At 43.0% G+C, this 26735-nt stretch overlaps 1 protein-coding gene across 2 annotated transcripts in view; it reads right to left on the minus strand.

Annotated features, from left to right (window-relative positions):
* Positions 1 to 1200: 1200 nt before the first annotated feature.
* Positions 1201 to 26735, minus strand: part of FAM228A (family with sequence similarity 228 member A) — a 123317-nt gene continuing 97782 nt past the window's right edge. The window contains exons 3-10 of one of the 2 annotated variants that reach the window (XM_055108169.1): positions 26439 to 26545; positions 26137 to 26346; positions 24142 to 24210; positions 22712 to 22900; positions 18626 to 18713; positions 18353 to 18503; positions 11482 to 11623; positions 1201 to 1464 (exon numbers count right to left, since the gene is read on the minus strand). In XM_055108169.1, coding sequence (XP_054964144.1) covers positions 1300 to 1464; positions 11482 to 11623; positions 18353 to 18503; positions 18626 to 18713; positions 22712 to 22900; positions 24142 to 24210; positions 26137 to 26346; positions 26439 to 26531 — 1107 coding nt within the window. In that variant the 5' untranslated portion in view covers positions 26532 to 26545 and the 3' untranslated portion in view covers positions 1201 to 1299. Of the gene's footprint in view, positions 1465 to 10850; positions 11624 to 18352; positions 18504 to 18625; positions 18714 to 22711; positions 22901 to 24141; positions 24211 to 26136; positions 26347 to 26438; positions 26546 to 26735 lie in introns of those variants that run through there. The other variant, XM_057301333.2, reaches the window with a different exon arrangement.

Below are 26735 nucleotides of genomic sequence, written 5' to 3' on the forward strand. Positions count from 1 at the left end.
TCCCAAGGGCTTGGGCCTCCACCCTAGCCCCCGCTTCTGTTTAAACATAATTGCTGGGCAAAGGACTGGGAAACAGAACCGGCACATTCAGATTTAAAAATCCATCACTCACTCAGGTATAGATCCTGGGCACTGATTGGTTAAAATATAGACATAAAAAACGTAAGAGATATCACTGGATATATGAAACCTAAACAACTGAACATATTGCTTGCTTGTGGGAAAGTGGGTAGTCAGGCCCAGTCTCACGGAGCAGAGTGAACTGCTAGCTGTCTCTAGGGTTGGGGCTTGTTGGTCACAAGGCCAGCCTGGCTGATGTCAGCAGCAAGGCTGCCCTGATGACTCAAAACCAGCTCTAGGCTTACTGGGAACGAGAGCTACGGAACCGTCCTGTGTTCCCAGGGCTGCGGGGACCGTAATCCTCACTGTGGCGAGTGCCATTTCTCCACTGCTAGATATGACAGGACTTTTTGGTCAGATTTAGGGCAGAGGAGCATCAGGACCAGAGTCAGACAACCTCTATGAAACCACGGACCACACGGAGCGTCAGCACACCCGGCCACTCCAGCTGTCCCCTTACGCCTAGGAGCGCACACCTGCCCCTTGAGAAATCAAATGTAAGCCTGACTTTTGGGAGGATGTGGGGTGTGCCTGAGTCTCCATACCCCGAGTCTCTATCCCGAGTCTCCATACCCCGAGTCTCCATACCCGAGTCTCCGTACCCCAAGACTCCATACCCCCGAGTCTGTACTGCCTGAGTCTCTGTACCGCCTGAGTCTATGTACCTCCACCCCAGCAGGACCTGGCATATGTGCCTCATGCGCCCAGACATCTCCCCTCTGCTGAGAACCCCCCTCAGCAGGTCCCTCCAGTGCTCTTCAGGAGCAGGTGCCATGGCCGGAGAGGGGCACTCCGCTCTCTTAAAAGGCAACCCAAATTGTGAGGAATTTGATGACCAAGTCTGAGTGCATGTGAGGAGGGGATAAATGTGTTGTGTGGCACCTGAGGGACTGGCCTGAGAGAACACTGCCACCTCTGAGCTAGGGGACTGCCACCTCTGAGCAGCTCACCAAGCCTCAGAGCATTGTGTGTTGGGAGAGGATAATAGTATCTTACTGCGAAAACTTTTCAGTGAACAAAGTACCTCACAGGGTTCCTGGTTCACAACAGGAGCTCAATAAATAAGAACTCCTGTGATTTGGGTATTTCTTGCAATTTATTTCCACTTCTGGAGAAAGAAAATATGTTTAGAGTATTTTAACTGCTGTACAGACACTGCCAAGTCAAGTCAACGAAGCTTCAGTACCAAGGGTGGCCCTGCCTGGCCACCTTCTGCAGGGAGGCCAGGTGCTGCCCCAGGACCTCAGCTGTCATCACTCTTCTTCCCACAGGCTGGGGACCCCTGTGCTGTTGGCTGTCCCCAGCAGCCCAGGAACGGGGTCTCTGCTGTCTGGTTCCTAAAACCTAGTGACAGAAGAGAAGGGCTAAGCGTGGTGCAGGGATGCGGGGCTTACAGGTGCAGCGAGGACCCCCGCTGACTCTGCCCCACACTCAGCCCTCCTGCTGGAGCTAAGACTCCCGTTTCAGGCAGGTTTCCAGCCGGCCCTCTTGCTTTACCTCTCTCTCTCTCACTCTGGTTCCTGCCAACTCTCAGACAAGGCTGTCTGTATCTTTGAACTCCACAAATAACTAATCTTTTTGTGGTATGTACAGCAGAGATGACCAGCTGTCCACAAAATGCTCTCCTGCCATTGTAGGCAGACCAGCCATGGAATACTTTTCCCCATGCCCCTTTCACCCTACAGTTAGGAACAGACATGGAACTGGGTCCTAGCCCAGGGAACATCAGAGGAAATGACATGCCGCCTCCAGCCCGGCCCACATACACCTGACTCCCAGGAAGAACTCATCCACGATCTCTTCCCTTTTCAGGTTGATAGGAATGAGTTCCTAGTGCAACCTCGGAAGCCAGGTGCTGAAGATGACACAGGCCCATGAGATAGGACCCGAAAGACCACACCGAGAGGGACAGCCTGCTGACCCACTGGGACAGTGCCAGGACATAAGCAAAACTTAACTGCTACTGCATTTAAACCTCAGTCCACTTGGGTCTACTAGTGTAGCCCACCCAACCATTAAGGGTAGAACTGACCACAGTCACATTAAGATCTGATATAAACAAGTGGGACTATATCAAACTAAAAAGCTTCTGCACAGCGAACAAAAAGGCAACCTACAGAAAGGGAGAAAATATTTCCAAACCATGTATCAAATAAAAGGTTAATATCCAAAATATATAAGGAACTCATTCACCTCAATAGCAAAAAAGTGAGTAACCCAATTTAAAAATGAGGACAGAGCCTGAACAGAGATTTTTCCAAAGCCTCCTTCCTGCCCCCCTAGAAATGTACAGATGGTCAACAGGTATATAAAAAAGGTGCTCAACATCACTAATCATCAAGGAAATGCAAATCAAAACCACAATGAGATGTCACCTCACACCTGTTAGGTTGGCTATTATGAAAAAGTCGAAAGATAACAAGCGTTCCCTTGTATGGGACTGTTAGATAAGAGTTCTACATTTATTTTCAAAGGATATGTCAGTATGTTCAATTATTTGGCTTCTACTTTCAAACTTCCTCGTAAAGCAACCTTTTTCAATTACCTGCTCCACCCTGACTCATTCTGATCACCTGCTCCACCCTAACTCATTCCAATTACCTGCTACCTGCTCTGCCCTGACTCCCGCCAAAGCGCTCACCCCGTCACTCTCTTTAAATTCGCCAGTTGGAATTAGTTTAGCCTGTGCGGTCTAACCCTGGCCAATAGGGGAACGACACAGCCGCAGGGGCCACGTGCGTCAGGGATAAGAACCCTTTCTCCTCCCTTGTCCAAGTGTGCGCCCACCATTGCTCCATCTGTAAGGGCGCACCCTTCTATATAGAAGTATCTTGCCTTGGGGCTGGGTGCAATGGCTCACACCTGTAATCCCAGCACTTTGGGAGGCCAAGGCAGGCGGATCATGAGGTCAGGAGATTGAGACCATCCTGGCTAACACGGTGAAACCCCGCCTCTACTAAAAATAAAAAAAATTAGCCGGGCGTGGTGGCAGGCACCTGTAGTCCCAGCTACTTGGGAGGCTGAGGCAGGAGAATGGTGTGAACCTGGGAGCCAGAGCTTGCAGTGAGCCGAGATCAGTCACTGCACTCCAGCCTGGGTGACAGAGTGAGACTCCGTCTCAAAGAGTACAATGGGGACAGTAAATTTAGATAGCCATTACCAATTTTAGTTAGTCAACAACAATAATTAGAAGTACCTTGCCTTGCTGAGAATTAAAAAGAAAATCTTATGTTCGAGTGGTATTTCTTTTGTGGCACCGAAACTTTATATATAACAGGATGCTTGTCTGTTAGAAGGAAAACTAACAAACAGAAAGGACATCCACACCAAAAACCCATCTGTACGTCACCATCATCAAAGACCAAAAGTAGACAAAAACCACAAAGATGGGGAAAAAATAGAGCAGAAAAACTGGAAACTCTAAAAAGCAGAGCGCCTCTCCTCCTCCAAAGGAACGCAGTTCCTCACCAGCAACAGAACAAAGCTGGACAGAGAATGACTTTGACGAGTTGAGAGAAGAAGGCTTCAGACGATCAAACTACTCTGAGCTACAGGAGGAAATTCAAACCAATGGCAAAGAAGTTAAAAACTTTGAAAAAAAATTAGACGAATGGCTACCTAAAATATCCAATGCAGAGAAGTCCTTAAAGGAGCTGATGGAGCTGAAAGCCAAGGCTCAAGAACTACGTGAAGGATGCAGAAGCCTCAGGAGCCGATGCGATCAACTGGAAGAAAGGGTATCAGTGATGGAAGACGAAATGAATGAAATGAAGTGAGAAGGGAAGTTTAGAGAAAAAAGAATAAAAAGAAATGAACAAAGCCTCCAAGAAATATGGGACTATGTGAAAAGACCAAATCTACGTCTGATTGGTGTACCTGAAAGTGATGGGGAGAATGGCACCAAGTTGGAAAACACTCTGCAGGATATTATCCAGGAGAACTTCCCCAATCTAGCAAGGCAGGCCAACATTCAGATTCAGGAGATACAGAGAAAGCCACAAAGATAGTCCTCGAGAAGAGCAACTCCAAGACACATAATTGTCAAATTCACCAAAGTTGAAATGAAGGAAAAAATGTTAAGGGCAGCCAGAGAGAAAAGTCGGGTTACCCACAAAGGGAAGCCCATCAGACTAACAGCTGATCTCTCGGCAGAAACTCTACCAGCCAGAAGAGAGTGGGGGCCGATATTCAACATTCTTAAAGAAAAGAATTTTCAACCCGGAATTTCATATCCAGCCAAAATAAGCTTCATAAGTGAAGGAGAAATAAAATACTTTACAGACAAGCAAATGCTGAGAGATTTTGTCACCAACCAGGCCTGGCCTAAAAGAGCTCCTGAAGGAAGCACCAAACATGGAAAGGAACAACTGGTACCAGCCACTGCAAAAACATACCAAAATGTAAAGACCATCAAGGCTAGGAAGAAACTGCATCAACTAATGAGCAAAATAACCAGCTAACATCATAATGACAGGACCAAATTCACACATAACAATATTAACTTTAAATGTAAATGGGCTAAATGCTCCAATTAAAAGACACAGACTGACAAATTGGATAAGGAGTCAAGACCCATCAGTGTGCTGTATTCAGGAAACCCATCTCACATGCAGACACACACATAGGCTCAAAATAAAGGGATGGAGGAAGATCTACTAAGCAAATGGAAAACAAAAAAAGGCAGGGGTTGCAATCCTAGTCTCTGATAAAACAGACTTTAAACCAACAAAGATCAAAAGAGACAAAGAAGGCCATTATATAATGGTAAAGGGATCAATTCAACAAGAAGAGCTAACTATCCTAAATATATATGCACCCAATACAGGAGCACCTAGATTCATAAAGCAAGTCCTTAGTGACCTACAAAGAGACTTAGACTCCCACACAATAACAATGGGAGACTTTAACACCCCATTGTCAACATTAGACAGATCAATGAGACAGAAAGTTAACAAGGATACCCAGGAATTGAACTCAGCTCTGCACCAAGCAGATCTAATAGACATCTACAGAACCCTCCACCCCAAATCAACAGAATATACATTTTTTTCAGCACCACACCACACCTATTCCAAAATTGACCACATAGTTGGAAGTAAAACACTCCTCAGCAAACGTAAAAGAACAGAAATTATAACAAACTGTCTCTCAGACCACAATGCAATCAAACTAGAACTCAGGATTAAGAAACTCACTCAAAACCGCTCAACTACATGGAAACTGAACAACCTGCTCCTGAATGACTACTGGGTATATAACGAAATGAAGGCAGAAATAAAGATGTTCTTTGAAACCAACAAAAACAAAGACACAACATACCAGAATCTCTGGGACACATTCAAAGCAGTGTGTAGACGGAAATTTATAGCACTAAATGCCCACAAGAGAAAGCAGGAAAGATCCAAAATTGACACCCTAACGTCACAATTAAAAGAACTAGGAAAGCAAGAGCAAACACATTCAAAAGCTAGCAGAAGGCAAGAAATAACTAAAATCAGAGCAGAAATGAAGGAAATAGAAACACAAAAAACCCTTCAAAAAAATCAATGAATCCAGGAGCTGGTTTTTTGAAAAGATCAACAAAATTGATAGACCGCTAGCAAGACTAATAAAGAAGAAAAGAGAGAAGAATCAAATAGACGCAATAAAAAATGATAAAGGGGGTATCACCACCGATCCCACAGAAATACAAACTACCATCAGAGAATACTACAAACACCTCTACGCAAATAAACTAGAAAATCTAGAAGAAATGGATAAATTCCTGGACACATACACCCTCCCAAGACTAAACCAGGAAGAAGTTGAATCTATGAATAGACCAATAACAGGCTCTGAAATTGTGGCAATAATCAATTGCTTACCAACCAAAAAAGTCCAGGTCCAGATGAATTCACAGCCGAATTCTACCAGAGGTACAAGGAGGAGCTGGTACCATTCCTTCTGAAACTATTCCAATCAATAGAAAAAGAGGGAATCCTCCCTAACTCATTTTATGAGGCCAGCATCATCCTGATACCAAAGCCTGACAGAGACACAACCAAAAAAGAGAATTTCAGACCAATATCCTTGATGAACATTGATGCAAAAATCCTCAATAAAATACTGGCAAACTGAATCCAGCAGCACATCAAAAAGCTTATCCACCATGATCAACTGGGCTTCATCCCTGGGATGCAAGGCTGGTTCAACATACGCAAATCAATGAATGTAATCCAGCATATAAACAGAACCAAAGACAAAAACCACATGATTATCTCAATAGATGCAGAAAAGGCCTTTGACAAAATTCAACAACCCTTCATGCTAAAAACTCTCAATAAATTAGGTACTGATAGGACCTATCTCAAAATAATAAGAGCTATCTATGACAAACTCACAGCCAATATCATACTGAATGGGCAAAAACTGGAAGCACTCCCTTTGAAAACTGGTACAAGACAGGGATGCCCTCTCTCACCACTCCTGTTCAACATAGTGTTGGAAGTTCTGGCCAGGGCAATGAGGCAGGAGAAGGAAATAAAGGGTATTCAATTAGGAAAAGAGGAAGTCAAATTGTCCCTGTTTGCAGATGACATGATTGTACCTCTAGAAAACCCCATTGTCTCAGCCCAAAATCTCCTTAAACTGATAAGGAACTTCAGCAAAGTCTCAGGATACAAAATCAATGTACAAAAATCACAAGCATTCTTATACACCAATAACAGACAAACAGAGAGCCAAATCATGAGTGAACTCCCATTCACAATTGCTTCAAAGAGAATAAAATACCTAGGAATCCAACTTACAAGGGATGTGAAGGACCTCTTCAAGGAGAACTACAAACCACTGCTCAATGAAATAAAAGAGGATACAAACAAATGGAAGAACATTCCATGCTCATGGGTAGGAAGAATCAATATCATGAAAATGGCCATACTGCCCAAGGTAATTTATAGATTCAATGCCATCCCCATCAAGCTACCAATGACTTTCTTCACAGATTGGAAAAAACTACTTTAAAGTTCATATGGAACCAAAAAAGAGCCCACATCACCAAGTCAATCCTAAGCCAAAAGAACAAAGCTGGAGGCATCACACTACCTGACTTCAAGCTATACTACAAGGCTACAGTAACCAAAACAGCATGGTACTGGTACCAAAACAGAGATATAGATCAATGGAACAGAAAAGAGCCCTCAGAAATAATGCCACATATCTACAACCATCTGATCTTTGACAAACCTGAGAAAAACAAGCAATGGGGAAAGGATTCCCTATTTAATAAATGGTGCTGGGAAAACTGGCTAGCCATATGTAGAAAGCTGAAACTGGATCCCTTCCTTACACCTCATACAAAAATTAATTCAAGATGGATTAAAGACTTACATGTTAGACCTAAAACCATAAAAACCCTAGAAGAAAACCTAGGCAATACCATTCAGGACATAGGCATGGGCAAGGACTTCAATTACCAAAAGCAATGGCAACAAAAGCCAAAATTGACAAATGGGATCTAATTAAACTAAAGAGCTTCTGCACAGCAAAAGAAACTACCATCAGAGTGAACAGGCAACCTACAGAATGTCAGAAAATTTTTGCAACCTACTCATCTGACAAAGGGCTAATATCCAGAATCTACAATGAACTCAAACAAATTTACAAGAAAAAACAAACAACCCCATCAAAAAGTGGGCGAAGGACATGAACAGACACTTCTCAAAAGAAGACATTTATGCAGCCAAAAATCACATGAAAAAATGCTCATCATCACTGGCCATCAGAGAAATGCAAATCAAAACCACAATGAGATACCATCTCACACCAGTTAGAATGGCGATCATTAAAAAGTCAGGAAACAACAGGTGCTGGAGAGGATGTGGAGAAATAGGAACACTTTTACACTGTTGGTGGGACTGTAAACTAGTTCAACCATTGTGGAAGTCAGTGTGGCGATTCCTCAGGGATCTAGAACTAGAAATACCATTTGACCCAGCCATCCCATTACTGGGTATATACCCAAAGGATTATAAATCATGCTGCTATAAAGACACATGCACACGTATGTTTATAGCAGCACTATTCACAATAGCAAAGACTTGGAACCAACCTAAATGTCCAACAACGATAGACTGGATTAAGAAAATGTGGCACATATACACCATGGAATACTATGCAGCCATAAAAAATGATGAGTCCTTTGTAGGGACATGGATGAAACTGGAAACCATCATTCTCAGCAAACTATCGCAAGGACAAAAAACCAAACACTGCATGTTCTCACTCATAGGTGGGAATTGAACAGTGAGAACACATGGACACAGGAAGGGGAACATCACACTCCGGAGACTGTTGTGGGGTGGGGGGAGGGGGGAGGGATAGCATTAGCAGATATACCTAATGCTAAATGACGAGTTAATGGGTACAGCACACCAACATGGCACATGTATACATATGTAACAAACCTGCACATTGTGCACATGTACCCTAAAACTTAAAGTATAATAATAAAATTAAAAAAAAATAACAGTACCCTTGTACACTGTTGGTGGAATGTAGATCACTACAGCCATTATGGAAAACAGCATGGAGGTTTCCAAAAAAAACTAAAAATAGAATGACCATACAATTCAGCAATCCCACTTCCAGGTGTATATACATATATTCAAAGGAAATAAAATCACCATCTTGAAGGGATATCTACACTCCCGTGTTCACTGCAGCATTATTCACAATAGCCAAGAAATGGGAACAACCTAAGTGTCTGCTGACATGAACTGGTAAAGAAAATGCATATGGTACACATACCATGGACCAATAACCCGCCTGAGAAGAGAAGGAAGTCCTGTCATTTGCAACAACATAGGTGAACGTGGAGGATGTTATGCTAAGTGAAAGAAGCCAGGCACAGAAAGACAAATACTGCCTGATCTCATATTGTCAGAGGTGTGTGAACCAGGGCAACTCCATCTTAAATAGGAGCTGGGTAAAATAAGGCTAAAGCCTACTGGGTTGCATTCCCAGACGGTGAGGCATTCTAACTCACAGGATGAGATAGGAGGTCAGCACAAAATACAGGTCATAAAGACCTTGCTGATAAAACAGGCTAATAAAAAAGAGCCAGCCAAAACCCACCAAAACCAAGATGGCGACGACAATGACCTCTCGTCACCCTCACTGCTACACTCCCACCAGCGCCATGACAGTTTATAGATGCCATGGCAAGGTCAGAAAGTTACCCTATATGGTCTAAAAGGGGAGGCAAGAATAATCCACCCCTTATTTAGCATATCATCAAGAAATAACCACAAAATGAGCAACCAGCAGCCCTCAGGGCTGCTCTATGGAGTGGTCGTTCTTTTATTCCTTTACTTTCTCAATAAACTTGCTTTCACTTTGCACTGTGGACTGGCCGTGAATTCTTTCTTGCTTGAGATCCAACAAACCTCTCTTGAGGTCTGGATCAGGACCCCTTTCCTGTAACAATATGTGGTATCTAAAGATGTCAAACCCATCCAGAGTAGAAGGGTGGATACCAGAGTCAGGGCGTGGGGGCAGTGAGGTGACAGGTGTTGGTCAAAGGGTACAAACTTTCTGTGGTAAGTACTGAGGCAGGAGAACAGGGTCTGGAGACAGGGACAACAGCAAGGTCTGAGAAAACAGCAAGGTCTGGGCGCAGGAAATCCAAGGCCAATTCGAGCTGCCTTCCCAAAGCTGGATCAAAAGGAAAACACCTGGGTCTGGGGGCAGGGAACCTGAGGCCAATTAACACACACTTCTGAAAGCGGAACCAAAAGGAAAACCCCATCTCCCCAAGCCAAGCAGCAAAAGATCAAAGGCTACTCTCCCTACAACGTCTTAGATGGAAAGGGAGAGTGCCCTGGATTAGCTGCAGCCAACACGGGGACCATCCCTTTATCTGCGTAGAGCGCCAATTCACCTCAGCCTTTAATTAGCCAGGGACCAAATCCTTCATCCAGATAAGGGGTAGCAGATAAGAACCTCAAACAGGGAACTTAACACCCTTGAGCCCTTGCTGGGTCTGCTCCCACCCTGCAGAGCTTTCTGTCTTGAATAAATCCCTGCTTTCGCTGCTTCGCTCCCGCGTTTCATTCCTCTGCTACTCTGTGTGTTTTGGTCAATTCTTTGTTCAAAATGCCAAGGACCTGAACAACTCATAGTGAAGACCCTCCACGAGTAACAGTAGGTTCTAGAGGCCTAATGGACAACACAGATACTACAGTTACTAATAACATATACTTGCAATTTGCTCAGAGAGTAGATTGTGAGTATTCTCACCACACACGAAAACAGTAAATGTGAGCTGGTGGGTATGTCAACAAGCTTGACTGTGGCAAACATTTCACAATGAATACCTATAGCAAATCATCACGTTGTACATCTTGAATATTTGAAAAATATACGGAATGAGGAGCTCCCTGTGCTCTCAGATATAATTATGCTCAGAGGAAACTGCTGAAGAGTCACAGGTAACTTACCACAGATGGAGAATCCCTTACTCCCTGGAGAGACCGGGGACAGCGATGGGACCGAGCAGGAGCTGGGTCACAAAATACCTATCCAGGCTCACAGGCTGGAAAGCAGCAGCAGTCCCCCATCCTGTGTGTGTGGTGGCGAGGGGTGGGAGTGACGCTGTCAGGTCCTGAGCTGAGCGGTGGCCCACCAAGCCCCCTAGGCCTTCCCTGGGAGGGTCCTGCGCCTCAGGCCTCAGGGTACAGGGCCTGGCGGAGAGAATGGAAGGGGAAATAGACCAGGAGCTGAAAACTGTGTCAAATGAACCATGAGCTCTGGATAAGAAATCCGTACTCAGAAAATTCCTACATATAAAAATACCTTTTAAATATCAAAAAATCTCATCTTGCCCTAATTTTTTGGTATAAATTTCATTTCAAAAACTTCCCACCAGTTGTGTGTGGACTAAGGAGAACACCATTTTTGGTGCAATTTGGATGGAGTAAGTGGAAAATGGTAGGAAAGTGGCAGAAGGGCAAAGGCCCGGGCGAAGGCGCTGAAGAAATCTCAGGGGGAAAAGCCCCTGTGGCCAGGTTGGCCCTCACCTCGGAAGGACAGGATGTCTCCGGAAAGTGGGGTCCAGGTCCCACATTTACCACTTGTCTGAGTTTCTTCATGCAAGGCTTCCCCGCCCGAGGGGCCCTGTCAGAGCTGCAGTGCTGAGCCTGAGGCCACCGCCATTTCTCCCTCCTCCTCTTCACGCCCTTCTTCTTGGGCCATGCCTCCTCCGCCCTTGGGTGCCTGTCTGACAGGGAGGGCTGTGGCGGTGGCTCATTCTGGAACCAGTATGTGCTGCTCGTGGGTGCTGCAAAGCCCTGCATGCCAGCCCCGCCCCAGGCCTCTGCTCACCAGACCCTTTCTTTCACCCACTTTGTTCTTCTGGCTGAGCTTTGAGGAAAGGAACTGCCTTTCAAACGCAGCCTGACTTAGGTCGGCCATCTTTTTCTCTTTTCTTTTCTGTTTCTTGTCTGCACAGATGAGCTTTTCAGGACTGTGAAGAAAAGCAGAAAAAATTGTCTCGATTCAGCACAGATGGAATTGTTCCATCAAATAGTTTCCGAAGATTAATGCAATGAACTCAATCGTCACTTTTGAGAAGGAACGACTGACCAGCCATCACTGGTGGCTGTCCCTCAATCTGCCTGCCCTGTCCGTACCTCTGCTGGCCCAATTCCTAGGGAGGTGGTGACTTGGGGACCCTTCCCCAGCCATGGCTGAGGCACCAGGTCCAGAGCTTCAATCCCTATGGCTGTAGTTGGGACAAAGGGGCTTCCAGGCAGCCTCTGAGTGCTCAAACCAGAAAGTCAGGCAGAACGGCGCCTCCACTTGCCAGCACTCACAGGTAAGCACAGAAAGCCCATGTGCAAAGAAAGAGAAACAGAGCAGGTTCACGAAGAGAAGTAATGGTGAGTGCCACATAGCCCCAAAGAGGCAGGGACCAGCCTCCCAGTCAGTCCCCCGAGCAGCCTGGCTCCCTTCCTGGCTTGGCTTCCATGACATACCAGTGCTCTCTAACATATCGAGCCCTCTCCCGCCTTTCCTTTGAGAAGGATTCTGGCTTTTGTCATCAAACTGTCTCTGCCTCACCTCGCCACGTGCTCTCAAGTCCTTTTCTTACTTCATCAAATAGCCACACGAGGCATCCTCTGGGTGTGTCCTCCCGGAGGAATTTCACCAGGGCTGCCACCATTTCTGCCCCAGGAAGCCTAGCCCTATTGAGGGAAATAAGCCTTCTCTTTTCTTCCTCCATTAATTCATTCAACAACCACTTATTCATGATCTACTATGCTCCAGCTAAGTGCTGGGACCACCAAGATAGTAAGACGCCGTCCCTGCCCTCAAGGGGCTTGCTGATGGAGGAAAGGGCCAGTAAGGGGCTGGAGAGTTCTGTGTCCCTGTGATAACTGCCCTCTTGCCTGCACTGGAATGGCCAGTGACAGACAGAGGGAGCAAAGGCAGGCAACAGCCTGGCAGGTCAGGGAGTTAAGAATGTGCTGACTTGACCCAGAGGTTTTCATGGTTAATCAATCTTCCTTTTATTTAAGTTGATGGGACTTCTGTGATGAGGCCGGAAAGGGTGGTAGGGCCCAGATGGTGCCTCATGTGCCATGTTGAGGGCCTGGGCTTTGTCATAAGGGGAATGGCACTGAAGGGTTTCCAGTGGAGGAGTGCTGATCACTTTAAAAAGACCACTCTGGCTGCTGGGCGAAAAATGGATTGGAGGAGACCAGCCTGAAGGAAGAATACCAGCGGAGGAGCCAGAGGGGAGATGACGCCAACAAAGCAACATGAAGCCTTTGTCTTGTTGTGGGGGTGGGGGGGCTATGTCATTACTGGTGTTTAAATAAAAATGTTTGTTAAAATGATAAAGGAACCATAAAACCAGAAATAATACATAAAACTTCCAAATCACTAGGGGAAGCATAAACAAAGTAGCACTGTTTATTCCAACAAAACTCAGGATGGGGAATGAAAACAAAATATTGAGAGCGTATAACAGACCTCCTGTTTGTGTAGAATATAGAAGTCTGCACAGGCTAAAAGTCCTGCTGAAATAAATAGAGAAGAAAAAGCAGAAAATTTACTACCAAAATTAAGAATTTTAAAATCACTGGACAGCTTTAAAAAGAATTCCAGAGAGGAGAGAGCCTTCAGGAATGAGTTGACAACCTCCAACTCTTACCTTCCTCTGTGGGAGCATTTCAAGTACCAGGTCACCAATATTAAGTACCAAGGTAGAGACTGATTTCTCTGTGCTTCTAGCATCTTTGGTGGATTTTTTGTCTTTGGGTCTGGTTGATGTCCTGACAGGTGGGTATTTAACCTTGTTCTCAACATCACCCTCCCGCTAAGAGGCAAGTCAAGCAATGTGCTTGGTTTCTCAATGGAGGACAGAAACTCTCCAGGCCCCGAGTACAGACAGCATTTCCCAAAACCTATTTGAAAAAGAATCAAGGAGGTGTGGGGAGGGGGAAGGGAGAGCATTAGGAAAAATAGCTAATGCATGCTGGGCTTAATACTTAGATGGGTTGATCACCTAGGCAAACATTTACCTGTGTAACAAACCTGCACAATCTGCACATGTATGCCAGCTCTAAAAATAAAAATTAAAAAAATCAAATAGAAATTCTAGATCTATAACTGAAAATAATAATTCAAAGGATGGGTTTAACAACAAACAGACACAACAGAAGAGATAATAAAATATCTGGAACCAAACATGGAAAGACAAAAAGGATAGAAAATATACAAAAATGATAAGAGACAGGGGATCAGTGAGAAAATCTAAAATATGTTTAACTGGAGTACCCAAAAGAGAGGAGAGGAGAATATGGCAGAGGGAACAAAGAGAAAATAACTGAAAACTTTCTAGAACTAACTAAAGACAACCTACAGATTCAAGAAGACCCATGAATTCCAAGTAGGATAAATAAAAAGAAATCCACATCTAGAAACATCACATAAAACTACAAAAAATCAAAGACAATGAGAAAATCGTAAAAGCATCCAGGGGAAAAGACAGATTACCTTCAAAGGAACAACAGTAAGACTAGCAAGTGACTTCTCAATTGAAAGAGTAAAAGACAACAAGATATATGTTGAAAGAAAATAACTGCCAACCTAACATTCTTAATCCTGAAAACATCCTTTAAGAATGAAGGTGAAGTCCGAAAAGGCTAAATGTTGTATGATTCCAACCATATGACATTCTGTAAAAGGCAAAACAATGGATACAGCTAAAAAAAAAATCACTGGTTGCTAGGGGTTAGTGGGGAAGAGAGATGAATGGGCAGAGACGATTTTTAGGACAGTGAAACTATTCTGTGTGACACTGGAACAGAATGATGGATACATGTCATTGTACATTTGTCAAAATGCATAGAATGTACAACATCAAGAGTGAACCCTAATGTAAACTATGAACTTTTGGTGATAATGTCAATGTAGTTTGTACCACTGTGGTGCAGGATGTCAACAGTGGAGGAGGTTGTGTTTGTTGGGGGACAGGAGGTGTACGAGAACTCTCTAGGTACCTTCCACTCACGTCTGCTGTGAACATAAAATTTGTTACGAAAAATAAAGTTAAGTTGAAAAAAGGAGGGAAATAAAGATGTCTTAAAGCAGATTTTTCATGAGCAGATGCACATTTATGAAAACTGTAAACAATATTTCTGTTGTTTATTTGTTGTGAGGTACATGGTAAAGTAAAAATGACATGACATGAGACCTAGAATTTTCCCACAAAACTGTGAGCACAAAAGGGAAAGTGGGGTAAAGTGAGAGAGAGAGAGAAAGGCAAAATGTTGATGGCTGCTGAACCTGGGTGATAGGTACATAGGAATGTGTTGCACTCTCTACATTCAGTGCATTTGAAAATGTTTGTAATAAAATATTTTAAAAATGAGTCAGTGTAATTTTCCACAGGCGGGGCACAGAGGCTCACGTCTGTAAATCCCCCAGTACTCTGGGAAGCCAAGGTGAGCGGATCACTTGAGGTCAGGAGTTTGAGACCAGCCTGACCAACGTGAAACCCCTTCTCTACTAAAAATATAAAAATTAGCCAGGTGTGGTGGCAGGCACCTATAATCCCAGCTACTCAGGAGGCTGAGGCAGGAGAATCACTTGAACTTGAGAGGCAGAGGGTGCAGTGAGCCAAGATTGTGCCATTGCACTCCAGCCTGGGTAACAGAGCAAGACTACGTCTCAAAAAATAAAATAAAATAAAATAAAAATGTCCACATTAACAAAGGAGAAAAAATTAAATATCAATAAATGCATAAAAATTAATATATGTCAAAATCTATTATCTAAAAAAAACTGATAGCAAACTAAGAAAATGAACTTCCTTAACTTACTAATGGAAATCTAAAAATAATGTAAAACACAAAAAACACCAAAAGCTTTCCCTTTGAGTTTAAGAAGAATACAATGAAGCCAATTTTCACCACTTCAACTTTGTGCCAGAGATCTTAACTGGTACTGTAAGGTAAGGAAAAGAAATAAAAGGTATAAGGAATGGAAAACAAGAAATAAAATTCTCTTTATTAGAAGATAATATTGTGGGCTGGGCAGAGTGGCTCACACCTGTAATCCCAGTACTTTGGGAGGCCGAGGCAGGTGGATCACCTGAGGTCAGGAGTTTGAGACCAGCCTGGCCAACATGGTGAAACCTCATCTCTACTAAAAATACAAAAATTAGCCGGGTGTGGTGGTGCACACCTGTAATCCCAGCTACTCAGGAGGTTGAGGCGGAGGTTGTAGTGAGCCAAGATTATGCCACTGCACTCCAGCCTGAGTGACAGAGCGAGACTCCATCTCAAAAAAATAAAAAGAATATTGTGTACATAGAAAATCCAAAAGACTCTATAGATGAAATGTCAGAATTCATAATAAAGTTTAGCAAGGTTGCCAAATACAAATTCAACATATGAAATCGTTTTTATTTCTATACGTTACAATTACCTAGAAAATGAAATTATATATAATAATAAAATAGGAATAAGTAAGAATAAATCTAAACAAAGATCTACAAGACCTTTAGACAGTTTCTTATCCATAGTACTTACTGACATTTGGGGCTGAGTAATTCTTTGTTGTAGGATATTTGGCTGCATCCCTGCCCTATGTCCAGTAGATGCCTGTAGAACCCCATGCCCCTGACAACCAGAAATGTCTCCAAACATTGCCAGCTTCTTAATCAATTTGATTAAGAACCACTCCTTTACATAAAATAAGACCCACACTAATGGAGAGATATATACCATGTTCATGGATTAGAGGACTCAAAATTGTAAAGATGTCAATTCTCCCCAAATTGATCTACAGATTCAATGCAATCCCAATCAAAATCCCAAGTATTAGGTTGGTGTAAAAGTAATTGTGGTTTTTGCCATTACTTTTTTATTTGTTTGTATGTGTGTATGTCTACATGAAACTTGAGCTAATTATAAAATATATTGGTGTATTTGTTCTATCAGGTATCAAAACTCATTAAAAAGCTATAGTAAACAAATAGGCTAGGATAGAGAACCTGGAAATTAAGTATACATAACAGCACTGAATTTGTATAAAAGTCTACACTGCAGAACAGCAGGGAAATGATATTTTCAATAAATGGTACTGAGGAAAATGGGTATCATTAAAGGGAAAAAATTCAATTGGGCCCCACATAAAATACATACAAAAAGCAATTCTAACTGTATTATAAGCCTAAATTTGAAAAGCAAAACTATAAAAGCAGGCCAGGCACGGTGGCTCACACCTGTAATCCCAGTACTTTGGGAGGCCAAGGCAGGTGGATCACCTGAGGTCAAGAGATCAAGACCATCCTGGCCAACATGGTGAAACGCCATCTCTACTAAAGATACAAAAATCAGCTGGGTGTGGTGGCGCACACCTGTAGTCCCAGCTACTCAGGAGGCTGAGGCAGGAGAATCACTTGAACCCGGGAGGCAGAGGTTGCAGTGAGCCAAGATCGTGCCACTGTACTCCAGCCTGACAATAGAATGAGACTCCATCTCAAAAAAAAAAAAAAAAAAAAAGGCCATACAGCTTTTGGAAAAGACATCTTAAAATAATGTATAAAAAGCACTAGTTATAAATATTTGACTATATCAAAATTAAGAGATTGCGCCACTGCATTCCAGCCTGGACTACAGAGCAAGACTCAGACTCAAAAATAAATAAATAAATAACAAATGTGGATTGTGGAAACCAAAATACCAAACTGGATTGTTCATAATAGCCAAAATGTGGAAACAACCCAAATGTCCACAACAGTGGATTGCTTAAATGATAGCATAGTCAAATATAATGGAATATAATCAGAAAACAGAAGTTAATACACTGGAGTTATATGCAACAACAGAAAGGAATCTGAAAAACATAATGGTGAGCAAAAGCAGTCACACAATGAACTGTACATGTACAAACCCTCAACAGATGAATTTTATGATATGTAAGCTGTATCTTTTTTTTTTTTTTTTTTTGACAGTGTCTCACTCTGTTGCCAGGCTGGAGTGCAGTGGCATGATCTCGACTCACTGCAACTTCTGCTTCCCGAGTTCAAGCGATTCTCCTGCCTCAGTCTCCCGAGTAGCTGGGATTATAGGCATCTGCCATGATGCCCAGCTAATTTTTGTATTTTTAGTAGAGATGGGGTTTCACCATGTTGGCCAGGCTAGTCTCAAACTCCTGACCTCAGGTGGTCCACCTGCCTCGGCCTCCCAAAGTGCTGGGATTACAGGTGTGAGCCACCGTGCCCGGCCTGTAAACTATATCTTAATAAAGATGTTTTTTAAAGAGTCAGTCATAAAAGAATAAATGCTTTCAGGTTCTGTTTATATGAAATTCAAAAATACGCAAGATAAACTATATTGTTTAAGGATACAAAGTTAGTTGATAACACCACAGGGAGAGCAAGGAGGTGAACACTTATAAAGTGAAATGAGCTCTGGGGCAGGGAGAAGACTGTCTCGGGAGGGGGCAGGCTCCCTTTCTTGAAATGGCTGGTGATTCCACAGGACTGACTCAGGGACTCGGTAAGCTGTTTATGTTTTATTCTGTCCTCTACATATATTTCATAATACAAAGGTGATGATAATAATAATAAAACTATAAACTACTAAAAGACAAAAGTGTGACTAGTTACAAGAGCTTCAGTAGGAAATAAAGTAAGTTGCAAGTTAAACAAATATTTGTTTGTTCTGCTCATCTGTACCTGTATTTGTAAGTTTTACTCCTGGCTCTTGCAGAGGCTTTATGCCACTCTTTTGGAATCACACAGTGTGAAGTGAAAGTGAAGTAGGGCGAGCTGGCATGCAGCCTGGCCTTCTCTATTTCTTTAAGTTCTTTTATGGAATGTCGTTTTCCTACAGGAAGATAAAAAATCGAAATCAACACTCTTCAAGAACTCCAGTTGCTCTTGAAGGAGTGAGAAATCACTGGACAATTAGCAGTCTCAAAAAAATGAGGCCCAGTGATCACAAAGCACCTGTCTCACACTGAAGACCAATTCTCTTCTCTTCATCCACCTCTTGCTGTCTTTGAAACAGAGGATCAACAAATGGTGGGACTGTAACCTACAAGAGAAATGAGACTCTTTGAGTACCAGAGTGCAGTCTGTATTAAGCTTTTAAAATGTGTCCCACATAAAGATGGGAACAATAGACCCTGAGGACTACAAGAGTGGGAAGGGCAGGAGGGGGCGAGGGTTGAAAAACGACCTATTCGGGACTCTGCTTACTACCAGGGTGACAGATTCAATTGCACCCCAACCTCAGCACCCCAACCTCGTACCCCAATATACCCGCGTAACAAACCTATATGTGTACCCCCAAATCTAAAAGTTGAAATTTAAATAAATAAAATCTGACCTAAACATTCAAGTATGCCCTTACTGTATACCAAAGCAGCTGAGAAGAAAGGCCCCAGAATGTGCCAATCTACACCTCAGATGAGGATGTCGTACAGAGCCTTAAATGGCTGAACTGAGGGAGGGACGGAGGGAGGGCCGCCCAGATAGAAGAGACGCACTTCCGTTAAGCGCTCTACTGTGTCATTGCATCAGCCAGTAAATATTTGTGTTGCCATTGTGTGCCACATCCAGGCTAGATCCTGTCTTCAAGGATCTCCTGGTCTAGACAGCCTAGTCATCCACAGTGACAATCCAGTCCTGAGAGGGGCTGGCTCAGGATCCTGTAGGAGCAGGGGCAGTGCTAACTTAGCCTGGGCGGAGGCATGCCTCCTAGGGAAGCTGACAACTGGTCTGTAAGGGCCTGTGAGAACAGAGGGTCAGGTGACCAGAGCTATGAGTTTGTGTCAAAGGGTAGGGACATAAAGAAGTATTTTTTCTTCCCGCTCCTGATAAGCCTTAGACAGAGGGACTATTTTTCCCCTCCATTTCCCCCACAGGACTCATCCCAGTGCTGGACTGAAGTGCTAGGTAAACAATTACTGAATAAACTAGGCAGCATAACATGTACTGCCTCCAGCACCCCAGATGATGACATTCTACCCAGAACCAGAAGAATCTGTTCATCTTCATATGACTGACCTGGCTTGGTTTTCTGGGAGAAGCAAAAGAAACCACTTCCATCTTCAAAGCCATACATATTTTTTTAAAAATTAATAGTCATATCAGGTGGCTACTTCTGCTGCATGGGAGCGAAAAACTGAAACCTACATTTCTCCATTTTAACTCCTGTATTGGCAGTTTAAAAATCTGAAGACTCATTATAACCTCAAGTATTAGCGCTCCCGGGCAGCCTGTGCTGACATCCTTCCTGTATCTCCAGTAGAAAGGAGTGTTCCCTCCCACGTCCCATAATCCCTGTGCTGACTTCTGTGACACTCGCCACGCTCCACTGCACAAGCTGTCCACACCTCTCTCTCTCCTTCTTGTGCTTCAAGTTTGCTGAATGTGAGTAAATGAATGAACAAATGATCACACGTATCCATGCCTTGTGCACAGTGTAAATTCCACAGGAGTCTAAATTAGTTTGAGTTCCTATTCTAAAACTCAAAGGAAATGCTTTTGTAGATTTTTTTTGATGAATAGACAATAACTACAAGACTTCTAAAATGACTAGGTTTTCCCCCACTCCAGAGCTCCTAAGAATAAAAAACCAAAGAAACCTGCTCTACCTTTCCATAATTTGGTTTCTTTTTCTTCATATAAAAGGATCGTAGGCTGGGCACAGTGGCTCACACCTGTGATCCCAGCACTTTGGGAAGCCAAGGCAGGTAAATCACCTGAGGTCAGGAGCTCAAGACCAGCCTGACCAACATGGCGAAACCCCGTCTCTACTAAAAATACAAACAATTAGCCAGGCATGGTGGCACATGCCTGTAATCCCAGCTACCTGGCAGGCTAAGGCAGGAGAACTGCTTGAACCCCAGAGGCAGAAGTTGCAGTAAGCCAAGATCACACCATTGTACTCCAGCTTGGGCAACAAGAGCAAAACTCTGTCTCAAAGAAAAATTTAAAAAAATTTAAAAAGGGATTGTATACTTCAGGATTATAATGGTCTTCACATATAATTTCCTTCAGATATAAAATATACTTAAGGGAAAAATCACTAGATACAAACTGTTTTGCAAGATTCATATTATAAAAGCCAAATACTGCATTTCATTTTTATATAAAAGCATAGCTTCAAAGGGTTGGAAGAAACTGCTGAAGTAGTTTGGACTGCAATGAGACTCCACCACCTTCTGGGAGAAGTAATCATCTAGCTTTAGTCTAAAGTCATCCATGGGCCTTTCAGAACTTTCTGCTCCATGAGGCAGGTACTTTTTTTGGTAATTTTAACCTCAAGAAAGTCCGTCCTTAGGTTGAGTTTAAATCTGCCTTGTAACTTGCAGGTACAGACACTAGTTCTACACATCTAATTCATCGGCTAATGTCGGCCTTCAAAATACTTAAAAGGTTCATTCCCCTTCGTGTCATTTCCTTGGGCCAAATACCCCACCTCTTTCCAGTTTTCTTCCTATAAAGTGGTGTCAAGACTCAACTCTTTTCTAAAGGTTTTGCAACTGATGAGGGTCCCTTCAACAGTGTGACATCAGGAATGACAGGTTAAGGACAGGATAGACCAAGACTCTGATGCTTCCCACTCTAAGCACAGCCTCTCTTGCCTGAGAGCTGTATGTTTTCTTGGAATCCAGCTCATATGGTTGATTCACAACGACTTTACTGACATTTAAAATTACTTGGACTTCAACACATGCCATTTCTAAGATCTTCCTCCCTATACCCATGAAATCACATTTCTGGACACAAATATAAAACTTTGCACTTTGGAGATCTGGATTCAATCTTGAGCTCTGCCCCTTAAGAGTGTGTAGGAAAAAGTATTTAAGGTAAATATTCAGAAATTGTGCTCAGTAAATATACTTAAATGTTCTAATATTTCAGCTAACCTACTCTAGGGTCTCACTGTCACTCAGGATGGAGTGCAGTGACACGATCATGGCTCACTGCAACCTCCGCCTCCCAGGCTCAAGTGATCCTCCCACCTCAACCTCCCAAGTAGCTGGGACTACAAGTGCACAAAACCACACCTGGGTTTTTTTTTTTTTGTACAGACGGGTTTTTGCCATGTTGCCCAGGCTGGTCTTGAACTCCTGGACTCAAGCAATCCATCCACCTCAGCCTCCCAAAGTGCTGGGATTACAGGGGTGACCCACTGCACCCAGCCACTACTCTAGATATCTACTAGATATGTGGGGGTAAGAAAGATCCAGTAGTGCACACCTAAAGCTAACAGATTTGTATTTGATACTGCAAATAGAGAGACCTAAATTCTGAGAGCTGACCTCAAAATAAAAAAAAAATCTCTAAATTAAGAAACCAAATTTTTGTAAAGCCAAACTGTAGAACAGAGTATAGAAACTGTTAGTCCTAATACCTACTGGTTGGCTAAGTCAGCCATGCAATACCATTCTCCTTTGCCCACTTCCTACTAGAGAGATGAGAAAGCCACAGTGGCTTTCCAGGCCCTGCTTATGGCTAGGACTTGCTTCATGACCCAGTCCTGGCCAATGAGACCTAAGGGAAAGTTGGCTAGGGGCCTCTGGGGACTCTTTTTGCTTCCTGCAAAGGAGTAGGGTAAGAGAAGAGGCCCCTGGCACCATTCCTTACCCCTTCCTCCTGCCCTGAATGAAGACCTAATGTCTGGAGCTATAAGCAACCATCAGGCAAATGTGAGAATGATGGGGATAAACTGAAAATACTAAGGATAGCAGAATAGAATAGGAAAAAACCTGACATTGTTATGCTGTCAGAGAACCCACCACAAGACCACCTACCTCTTAATTTCTTGTGAAGTAAATGCCCTTACGGTTTAAGCCACAGTAACTCCATTAACGTCTACATAAAAATCATTCCTGATAAATCTAGTTCCAAATCAACACTCCTATCCCCTCCAACCTCAGGCTTAAGAATGCAATACGTGTGTTACAATTCAATGAACTCATCTTAAATATAAAAATAAGCTGGAAACTATTTGTATAACCTGTGAAATTGTTAGACCAACTCTTCAAATTATACTCTATTTGAAAAATAAAACATCAGTACCATTTTATGTCTGTGCTGTAAATAATATTCAACATTCTCTTGTTTCATTTTAAGCTCTTTATATGAAATTACTTTTTCCATAATTCTCTGCTGAAGAGGCTCTGCAACATTTTCAACCCATTTTTTATGTAACATCTCTTTTCTTCTTTCCTTAAAAGTATCCACATGCTGAAAATACGTATCCAATCTCTAGTGAAGTGATACAAAAAAGGAAAATAAATTATAAAGAAATGTTTCATTTACTATCATTCGAGTAAGGGGGAAAAAAAAATTTGTTCTCTCTACTAAGCTCTCAGCCACATTCGGGTTGCAAAGTCCCAGTATAAGATAACTGAAGCACAGAATAAAGTGCAGTAAGAGAAGCTGGGAACACAGAGCAGAAGAACTCATATAAACTTCTAAACCATAACTGTACCTTCAGATTTAACCATATCTAACTCATGAATCAGATTAAGCTATTCCTAACTCATGAAACTCTTGTTTCTTTTTCAGGATTTCCAAGCATTCCCTGGTCACCCACACTCTGTGTCTAGCCTTCACCATCAGGAAAGTCTGGGACAAAACTGGTAGAGTAGAAAGCACACTAGACTTTGACACCTCTCTCTGGCCTGTGAAAGAGAGGTAATCCCATCTACCTCTTTGGATGCTTAAATGGGAATTTATGTGTACTTTCTTTACACATTGTAAATCACAATTCAAATGTCAAAGTTTTATTCTTTTTTGTTTAAAAGACAGGGTCTCACTCTGTCATCCAGGCTGGAGTATAGTGGCATGATCACAGTTCACTACAGCCCCAACCTCCTGAGCTCAAGCAATCCTCTTGCCTCAGCCTCCTGAGTAGCTGGGACTACAGGCGCGTGCCACCATGTCTGGCTAATTTTTTAATTCTTTGTAGTGACAGGGCCTCACTATGTTGCCCAGGCTGGTCTCAAACTCTCAAACTCCTGGTTTCAAGCAATACTCTTGCTTCAGCCTCCCAAAGTATTATTATAACTCCGTCTCTCTCATTGAAATTAAATGCCCCTTAAGCTAATTTCGTAGTGACTATCAGTTACTGATTGGTCATAACCCTTAAAAGCTTATTTTGTTTCTAGTGGTTTTACTGCAATGTGGGAACATATGAGAAAGAGGCAAGTGTGAGTAGGAAAGAATTTCTATTTGGTACCAGGACGAAGAGAAGGAGCAATTGGAACAACTTCTCAGATCCCTTCAGGACAGATCCAAGTGGGATCAGGGACCTTTCAGTGATCCTGCAAGAAGGGGGCATGGCCTCAGATCCATGTAGTACAAACAAGTAAATTAGAGGATCCTCATTACTCCTGCAAAATGAGTCTCTTGGATCACGGTGACATAAACTCTTGGCCATGTTGTTCTGCACACTCTTGCTCCCCTAGAACATACGTAGAATGCAGCGTGGAGCCAACTCTTACCTTCACAATGGAATTTTCTCTAAATAATATTGCACGTACTGCTTCATCAATGTCTTCTCTAGCTAATACCTAAAATTACAGAATTGAATATTAAGATGTGAATCCTGAAGAAACAAACTACAATGACAAAACTCAGTGTACTTTACCCATAGTTTTAGTGTAAATCTTGAGGCTTATTTGGTAACATAAAAATATGGAAAATTTCTAAACCCATTCTCTGTGAACTTGTCAGCCAGGCTCGAGTGATTAATTCCAAGTCAATCTGATTTCATCCGATAAATCCCTACTCATTTTTCAGCACCCCCCCCCACCCAGACTATTTTTAAAAAAATCCCTGATAGCATATTATTAAATTATGTTTTAAAGCACTAAAAAGCTTACTAAAGGAATCCTCTTTTCAGGCATTCAGTAGGTGTTTTTTGTTTGCTTGCTTTCTGAGACAAAGTCTGGCTGTCACCCAGGCTGCAGGGCAGTGGTATAATCCTGGCTCACTGTAACCTCCGCCCTCCGGGTTCAAGTGATTCTCCTGCCTCAGCCTCCCAAGTAGCTGGGATTACAGGCACATGACACCACAGCTGGCTAATTTCTGTGTTTTCAGTAGAGACAGAGTTTCACCATGTTGGCCAGGCTGCTCTCGAACTCCTGACCTCAAGTGATCCACCCACCTTGGCCTCCCAAAGTGCTGAGATTATAGGCGTGAGCCACCCCACCCAGCTAGTAGGTGTGTCTTAAAGGGCCCTTGAAGTTTCCCGCCTTTTGCTAGATCTCTTCATAAGTCAAAAACCACAGAAAGTTCCCTTTAGTTCAACTGGTCCAGAATCTCAGAGCTAATTAGTGAGAGCTCATAGCCTCCAAACAACATCATCCACATCTAGGGACTTGCTATTTCCATTATGAGTTTGGGTAAAGCTGATGCATTTTAATCCCCACTTTAGGGCTTTTTCAGTTGGATCACTATGCACTAATCTCTAGCTTTTATTCTTATAGGACTAAGTGTGAACAAATGAAAAGGCAATGAAAATCCAGTATCTGGAAGAGATAAATTGTTACATTAAAAATTATTGCTGATGAAAAATGATACAGGTTCTTAGAACTGTTATTCAATTTCTGATTCTTCTTTCTATTCTGCCACACTGAATGCATCACAACAAACTAAACCCCAAACTCAAATACCAAATCTGTGAATAAGAGAAATCTCAAAAAGGGAAAGTTGTTCTTTTTACCCACATATTTAATAGCTTCACATGAGATCTAAAATGATATTCAAACAGCTGCCCAGGTCTTCCTAAAATAAAGCTCTCTTTGTAATAGGAACAGGATCTTGCTTTAAAGCCTTCTCAGACTTATTTTAAGACGACAGGCCAGGCAGGGTGGCTCACGCCTGTAATCCTAGTGCTTTGAAGGCCCAGGCAGGAGAATTACTTGAGCCCAGGAGTCTGAGGTTACAGAGAGCTATGATTGGGCCACTGCACCCCAGCCTGGGCTACAGAGCAAGAACCTGTCTCTAAAATATTTTTTTTAATTAAAATGAAGATGGCAACTGAAAAAGTATGTAAAACAATTAAACATGTATCCTGACACTACAATAAAAATTTAGAATTTATTTATTTATTTGGAGAAGCAGAACATATTGACAAGCATCTTGGGAAGTCACCTTCTTAAAGAACATCTCAGTAAGATTGTTAACAAATGTTATGTACATTCTTGAGTCAGATTCTCAAATAATCTTTGTTTAAAGAAATTAAACAGTTTTTGTCTTTGATGGCTCTTCTTTGTGATTTTGCCAGGAAATATAAGGAAAAGGTCATGATTTGCAGCAGCACTTTTCGAAATCCACAGCTTTCTGTGCACACACATAGAAAAATTAAGCATCTCAGTGCTCCGACCGCCACTAGGGCAAAAGGGGAAAAAGAAAGGAAATTTCCAAGAGTTTTTCACAGCGAGGCAAATCATAGGATGACACAAAATAATGAAACTTTATGAGAAAATCATTACCAGACGCTGAAGTATGCAGAATTGACTGGCAAGCCCAGACCTGGCTTCTGCCGGGGAGCTGGGGTGGCTGCCTTCACCCGCCCGGCTGCCCGCCCCCGTCGGTGCACCAGCCCCCAGGCTGGCGACTGGAAACACTCTTGGCCACCCTCTCGGCCAAATCTGAACCCGAACATTCCCCTTCAACACCTGCTCGCAGGCGCTGTCCCAATCCTGAGAACAGAAGCGAAATTAAGATAAACAGTTCCCAAACTCGAGGGGTCCCCCCCGCCAAAATGACGTCTCAAAACGCCACGTTATCTCACCTCCATTAAAGAAACGGACTCGGGCTCCGGCCATTCTCTTAACTTTTCTGGCCTGAAATGTTCATCATAACTCGAAGTTTTGGTGGCAGCCATGGACAGGAGAATCCCTGAGGGAAGAAAAGGTAAACTGAGGCTGAGGAAGACGGTTACCGTTGAGAGCCCGGCCTTTGGGCTCAGCGAGTGTTCAAATCCCGCTCGGCCCCTTTCTAAAAGCTGAGCCGAGTCACCCAACAAACCGGGATCCTCGGCGCCCTAGGCGCTTCAACAGGCCCGGCTACCCACTCCCGTGTCGTCCTC

The sequence above is a fragment of the Pan paniscus genome, chromosome 12 (genome assembly GCF_029289425.2).
Source record: "Pan paniscus chromosome 12, NHGRI_mPanPan1-v2.0_pri, whole genome shotgun sequence".
Lineage (NCBI taxonomy): Eukaryota > Metazoa > Chordata > Mammalia > Primates > Hominidae > Pan > Pan paniscus.